The 6,738-nt window shown below is 54.9% G+C and overlaps 1 protein-coding gene across 2 annotated transcripts in view; it reads right to left on the bottom strand.

Annotated features, from left to right (window-relative positions):
* Positions 1-337: 337 nt before the first annotated feature.
* Positions 338-6,738, bottom strand: part of RBPMS2 (RNA binding protein, mRNA processing factor 2) — a 29,337-nt gene continuing 22,936 nt past the window's right edge. Inside the window, exons 7-8 of one of the 2 annotated variants that reach the window (XM_080678198.1) lie at positions 1,677-1,746; positions 338-1,407 (exon numbers count right to left, since the gene is read on the bottom strand). In XM_080678198.1, the coding sequence (XP_080534324.1) occupies positions 1,684-1,746 (63 nt within the window). In that variant the 3' untranslated portion in view covers positions 338-1,407; positions 1,677-1,683. The remainder of the gene's footprint in view (positions 1,408-1,676; positions 1,747-6,738) is intronic. The other variant, XM_080678197.1, reaches the window with a different exon arrangement.

Raw genomic sequence — 6,738 nt, 5'->3', positions numbered from 1 at the left:
GTGCAGGAAGCAGCCAATGGATGATGTTTCTCTCTCATAGATGTTTCTATCTCTCTTCTTTTCCCTTCCTCTCTCTTAAGATCACTAAAAACATATATATATATTTTATTTAAACACAGGTAGGCTGACAGCCCCACCCCCAATCCAATGTATGGCCCTTGGCAAGTCACTTCCCCTTCAGACTTCAGTTACACAAAAGAGGGAAGGAGGGAGAGGCTACAGGAGCTCTCAGGCCAGGGCCCACTTCACTTCCTCCCCCTGAACTCTCAACCTCCGTCCTCTTGTTATGCCCTCCCAACGGCAGTCTGCATCCGCGGAAGCAAAGGTCAGAGAGCAGTGACTTTGGATGATTTTTTTATTTTGCATTTCATATATCATCCAGTTTCACATTCTCACAGGATCAGCAATTACAACAGCCACCTCGTCTCCTAAGTCTGAAAACGGCAAGACAGCCACAGCTGCGGCCAAAGGCAAAGCACTGATGTGCTCACAAAACAAAAAAATTGCACAATTTTCCCTTCATTTTTCTTAAACTAACGCCTGACACAAAGGTTCACGGCTGGAGAATGGAAACCCTTTCTTCTTCATGCCTCAAACTAAACATTAAACTTATCTGACAGGGCGAACAAGGTCTCTTCAATAATTAATTGCACACACACATGAAAAATCCTTTATGATGCATAAATATTTTGTTACACAGGGTACAAAAATACTTTCACTTTTTGGTTGGTTTCGTAGTTTGGAAAGAATGAGGAGAAGTGGCAGGGGTGAGGTGCACTGTGGAGAGGTGAGCAAAATGGGCAGAGAAGGGATGCTCTGAACAGCTGCTGGCCCATCTGAGGAGGAAGTGGAGGACCCCGATTTGAAATGAAAAGGAAACACTCTGTCGGGTGGTCGTTGCTGTTTAGCCGGGAAGTGTGTGGGGCAGTGGAACTGGCGGCAGGGCGCGGGCCTCACCGAAGCAGGGTGGGTGTAGGGGAGGGGTGTGGAGAGAGGGACCAGGAATGATGAACCATTAAAGGCCAGGACCTGTTGCTATGGTGACACAGTGTGAGAACAAACTGTACACTCACATATACACAAGTGTAAGTGTCTTAATTCATGCCAGAAAACATGCAAAATCAAACGCCTTGTTTCTCTGAGGTGAAGCTACAAAAGCAAGTTTGGACGGGAGGTCGGGCCTCGCTCGGTCCCAGTGAGGCCTCGGAACTGGGCCTGGGCAGGACAGGGCCGAGGGAGAGGACAGAGGGGAACAGGAAGCAGTCCACTGAGTCAGGCTTAAAATTCACAGTCTTTGGAGGAAAGCAGCAGCTCTCCACAGGCCGCCTGGGGACAGTGGAAGCTGCGGGCAAGCGGGCAGCTTCCTCCCCAGCGGGGGGCGGGAGCGTCAAGCTGTGGTAACAAGACCTGGAGGGAGGGGAGAGAGGTGGCCGTGAGCAGAGGTGTGGGACGGAGCTGAACCCAGGCCTTCCCACTGTGCCAAGTCTGCAAGACAGATGGGGCGGGGTGGGTGGTAGGGTGGGAGGAGAAGGGGGAGAACCAGCCAGAGTGCCCAGTGCACACGCTCAGGTGAAGGCCTCGCATCACCTGGCTCTCGGATGCAGTGAGGGGGACCAGGGCCCTGCAGGAAGCCCGGGTCTGGGACATTCATCCCGGACCTCTGGGCCAGCACTTACTGAGGAACTAACAGAACTGACGGTATTTCCATCCTTGCTGGGTGGTATCCGAGGAAGGGTACCAGCGCACCTGCAAGAGAAGCCAACATCAGGAGCTGGCCGTGCAGTCCCGTCCCCCGATGGGGAGCCCCGTGAGCACAGCCTCCTGTGCCCTCAGAGTCCTGGTTCTGTCACCACTGGCAGGTGTCGGGACAGGCACTCACATCTAGGCACCAGTGTCTTCATCCTGAAAAGGGGAGAGTGCCCCTGACCTGCCTCCTCTGCAGGGTGAAGGTCAAATGAGAGAATGATTATGGTGATTTACACTCCACTAGACCGGACTGCAACGTGCCAGCTTGGACCAGGTGGAGTCCGGCAGCAGGTGGCCCAGGTGCTAACAACCTGTCCTTCGCCCTTTGCTGGGAGGGTGCGGAATTCCTAACAGGAGACTAAACCCCAATACATTTTTGCTCAACATCTTTGAGTCTCAGTGTCCTCATCCAGCTGTAGGCTAGAGATGACTGTCACAGGCAGCCAGGAGCATCAGTAAGACAGAATGGGAGGACTCCACACAAGAAGGCAAAGCTGGTGTGGTTTCCAGTCCTTGTGTGATCTGTAAGGAAGCCAAGGACGAGACCCCACTGATACATCCTCCCCATTTCCACCTCTCCGTCCCTCCGTTATTACCCTCCTAAGTCTAGAGGTTTGTAACCTACCAGCTGAGCCCTCGAGTGGGGCCTGACCGCTACGGAAACCCTGGCACTTTCCAGAAGGCCCCACAGCACAGTAGCCCCAAAGCAGGATCCCCAGAGACCGGTCAGGAAATGATATGCACCCCCTTTCCCACGGGCTGGTGGTCTGGATGGTAAGCTGTCTTAGGGGCCAAGCCCACACTGCAGGGAAGGCCACCTGCCCCAGTTACAGGCAGCACAACTGCCCCAGCCTGGCCCGTGGCTGCCTGGGTGGGGATGGGGCAGGCATCCCACCTGAGTGAGGGGGAAGATTACCCAGACGGAGCCCAGGGTCCCCTAGGAAAGGAAGGGATGGCACAAGAGCCGATGCAGAGACAGGAGCAGCTGGGCGCATGGACAAGTCCCCGCAGCTGCAGCAGTCAGAACCAGTTACCCACTGGGCCCCTGGGATCCTCCAGGCCATTTGGGGCTGAAGGAAGCTTCCTGAGAACTTGCTCCTGTGCCCCCTCCAATGCCAGGTGCTGCTTTGTACAGTGCAGGACTCTCACACCAGCACACAGCAGGACGTCAGGCGCTGGTCACCCTACGATGCCAGGATGCTTGGCATATAGCACACAGCAGGGCAAAGTCTTAGGTCACCTGACCAATGGGCTCCAAGCATGTGGCACCGCTGTCTCCAGGACACAGCTGACCCCAGGCTGCGAGAACTGCCTGGAGTAAGCCCCACACCACACAGAAAGGTCAGGAGCTCTTCTAGCCTTTGAGCTGTCCAGGCAGAGGCCCCGGACCTTCTTTCCTGCCTTCGGAACATCTGGAAGCGGTTCCCTGCCTTCCCGGCTGACAGCTGAGTGGGAGGAAGCCTCTCCTCCCCTTTGTGGAGCCACTGATGCCCTCTCAGCGGGAGGCCCGCTGGACACCAGAGCTCAGTCCACAAGGAGGACGAGGAAACCAGCTCCACTGCTGCTGGAGAGCCTGTGGCCCAGCTCAGGGAACCCTCGTGGGCCCCGGAGCAGCCCCCAGGAAGGAAGTGCCTGGAGCTGGGTGCCCTGCTGGGCTGGGGGCACAGAGGACATCGCATGGGAGTAGGAGGGACTCTGGAGCCTCCCCCTCACCCTCTGCACCACTGGGGAAGCCGAGGCCTCCTGCAGCTGCGCCAGGCTCCCTCAGAGAGCCCGCCTCATCCGGCCCCACACTCCCTGCAAGCGCTGGAATTCCTGCCTCTGAAGCAGCACTTTCCCTCTGGTCTGAGATGAGTCAGCCGCCGTCTTGGGGAGGAAGAAGAGGAAAGACCCCATTTCTGAGCTCCAGACAGCTGTTCCCCTGAAGTGGACAGAATGTTCTCAAGTGGCTGCATTTCCGCTTCCCTCAGACACACAGCGCAGGCCGGCGGTCCGGGTCCTCTAGGGAAGCACGGTCCAGCCCTGGCCGGGTGGCTCAGCTGGTTGAAACACTGTCCATACACCAAAAGGTTACAGGTTCAATTCCTGGTCAGGGCACATACCTAGGTTTCGGATTTGATCCCTGGGCGGGGCAACTGATCGATGTCTCTGTCTCTCTCTCTCTCCTCTTTTCTCCCCCTTCCTCTCTCTCTAAAATCAATGAACATATCATCAGATGAGGAATAAAAAAATAAATCTCCAAAGCAGAGTCCCTTCCTGTCCCAGCTCAGAATAAGACACCCCCCCCCCCCAGGGCCAGCACATCAGGGAGTGGCTGGTCCCTTCTCAGGGCCTCTAGTTGCTCACAGGGGACTTGGGGTCCTGAGATACCACAGGCCCATGGCATCTACGATGAACCAGGTCCCAAGAGGACCAGCAGTGAAACAATAGGGGGCAGGGACTCAGTCCCCTCTCACCCGGGACCAAGAAGACACGCCCAGAAGGGAAGGGGGAAAGGAGCGAAGTCACAGGAGAAGAAATATGAACAGACGACAAATACGGGGCTTCTCTCACCCGAAAGGCAATTACAATAACTCCCAGGCTTACTGAACCCAGACTGGCCAGTCTACACGTTGGCCCTGCAACAGCTCCGGGAATTCATGGTAAGGAAACAACAGGACAAGTGCCCAGAGGTGTGAACGAGGGTGCCCATTGCCGCACAGCCTACCAGCAGCGAAGAATTGTGAAAACAACCTACTTCCCATCCGCCGGGAGCTGGGCACACTCGCCCAGTGGTGGGCTGGCAGGGCATCTAGAATGTAGGTCTACATTTACTGATGTGGAAAAACGTCCTCATAGTTAAGTTTTAAAATGATTAAGTGTGTATACAGTAATTTTTGTAAAAGATTCCTATCTATGGCTCAACTACCTACCCAGTCTAAGGACTAAAGGTAGCGATTTTGTAGGGAGCAGGATGATGAGCCAAAGGGAAAAAAGAAAAAACCCTGCCTACCCCGCCCCCCTCCCCCCAATAATTGCAGAGTCCTAATAGCTAATGCTTATGAAACCCTTAGCCTGTGCCAAGTGCTGCTCGAAGTAGTTTTCAGGTACTGGGTTCATTTAATCCTCATAAACACCCTCTGACGTTGATGCTATCACCATCCCATTATACAGATAAGGAAACAGAGGCAAGGAAGCTCATGAAACTTTAAGGTTGTCGGTAAGTGGCTGTGCCAGTTTCAGGATGGGGAGCCACAGTGAGAGACCCCCACTTCCTCGGGTGAAGTGAAAAAAGGCAAAGTCCAGTCTGGGAGGACTCTGGGACACAAGGGGACATGGAGAATCCCTGCTTTTCGGCTACTATCTTTATGTACCAGACCCCAGTGGACCTCTGCCATCCACACCTCCTGCATGCCTCGCCCTCTTGAAGGAGAAGATTCTATCAAAAGGCTCAGAAGGTTGAGCAAGATGGCCTTGTGCCAAGACAGAGTGGGATGAACCATCTCCCAGCACCTTTCTGCAGGTCTGGTCCCTGGGGCTCTGGCTGAGCTACTGGCAAAGGGCATGCATTTGGGGTGTGCCCATCCAGGAAGGACTGCTTTTCACCCCCTCTTGTCTCTTAGCTGCCACCTCCTTGCCCCCAGGCATTAAAAACTCAGTTTTGTTGGTCCCCTGGTTCAGAATAATTCTCTTCAGATCAACACTGTCCACCCCTTTATTTAGGCATTTTCTTTTTAAATATATATGTATACTAGAGGCCTGGTGCACAGATTCACACCCCGGTGGAGTCCCTCAGCCTGGCCTGCGGGGATTGGGCTGAAACCAGCTCTCCGACATCCCCCAAGGGGTCCCAAATTGCGAGAGGCCAGTTCTCGGGTGACGCACCCTGGAATCGGGCTCCCTCCTCTCTGGTTCCGGGTGCATCACCCAAAAACTGCAGCTGCCAAGTCACTGCAGTTCAGCAGCTCCTGCATTGAGTGTCTGCCCCCTGGTGGTCAGTACGCATCATAGCTACCAGTCAGACAGTCACTTAGGGTTTTATATATATACTAGAGGCCCGGTGCACGAATTTGTGCATGGGTGGGTTTCAGCCGGCCCGCCAAGATCAAGGCCAATCAGGCTGGCCAGGAGGAGGGGCCGCAGGCAGTGGACTGACTGGCCCCGCCCCCTGATCGAACTCCTGGTCAAACTCCCAGTTGAGGGGACAATTTGCATATTAGCCTTTTATTATATAGGAGGATATATAGGGCTAGAGACCTGGTGCATGGATATGTGCACATTGAAAGGAAATTAATTAGAAGGTGGCCGGCAGGGTGGGCCTGGGTGAGATGGGCCAGACACGCCCTGGAGCCAACCTCCCATGGTCCCCGGCGTCTGCAGAGTAAGCGAGGGTCCCTCCAGCAGGTGGGGTCCCTTGGCCTGGCCTGCGGGGATTGGGCCGAAACCAGCTCTCTGACATCCCCCGGGGAGTCCCGGAGTGCGAGAGGGCACTTTGCAAAGTTGCTGTTGTACAGGGTGTGGAACACAAATGCAAGTGTGCAGTAAACCAGATTCGGGGCTGACAGTGCCCCAGCAACAACGCAACCCACGGATGAAGGTGGAATCGCACGGCCCCGAGAGGAATCGAGCTCTCTCCTCTCTGGTTTCGGGGGGTGTCACCCAAGAACCGCCGCTGCCAAATCACTGCAGCTCGGCAGCTCCTGCGTTGGGCATCTGCCCCCTGTTGGTCAGTGCACATCATAGTGACCGGTCCGACAGTCAAGCATATTAGCCTTTTATATATATAGAAGAGTTCCTATATATATAAAAGGCTAGTATGCAAATAGACCAAACTGCGGAACAACCGAACAACCAGTCGCTATGATGTGTGCTGACCACAAGGGGGCACACAGGGAACATGGCAGGTGTCAGAGCGCGGAACAAGGCGGGGCGCTGGTCACTGTCATTAGGGCAAGCCTCTGTTACTGAAGATTATCTGCTCCAATGCACTGAGGTCCTGCCGGGCCCTCGCAC

This window comes from Plecotus auritus (assembly GCF_963455305.1).
Source record: "Plecotus auritus genome assembly, chromosome: 1".
Taxonomy (NCBI): Eukaryota; Metazoa; Chordata; class Mammalia; order Chiroptera; family Vespertilionidae; genus Plecotus; species Plecotus auritus.
The sequence above is the reverse complement of the archived record's forward strand: the minus strand, read 5'-3'. Positions and strand labels throughout refer to the sequence as shown.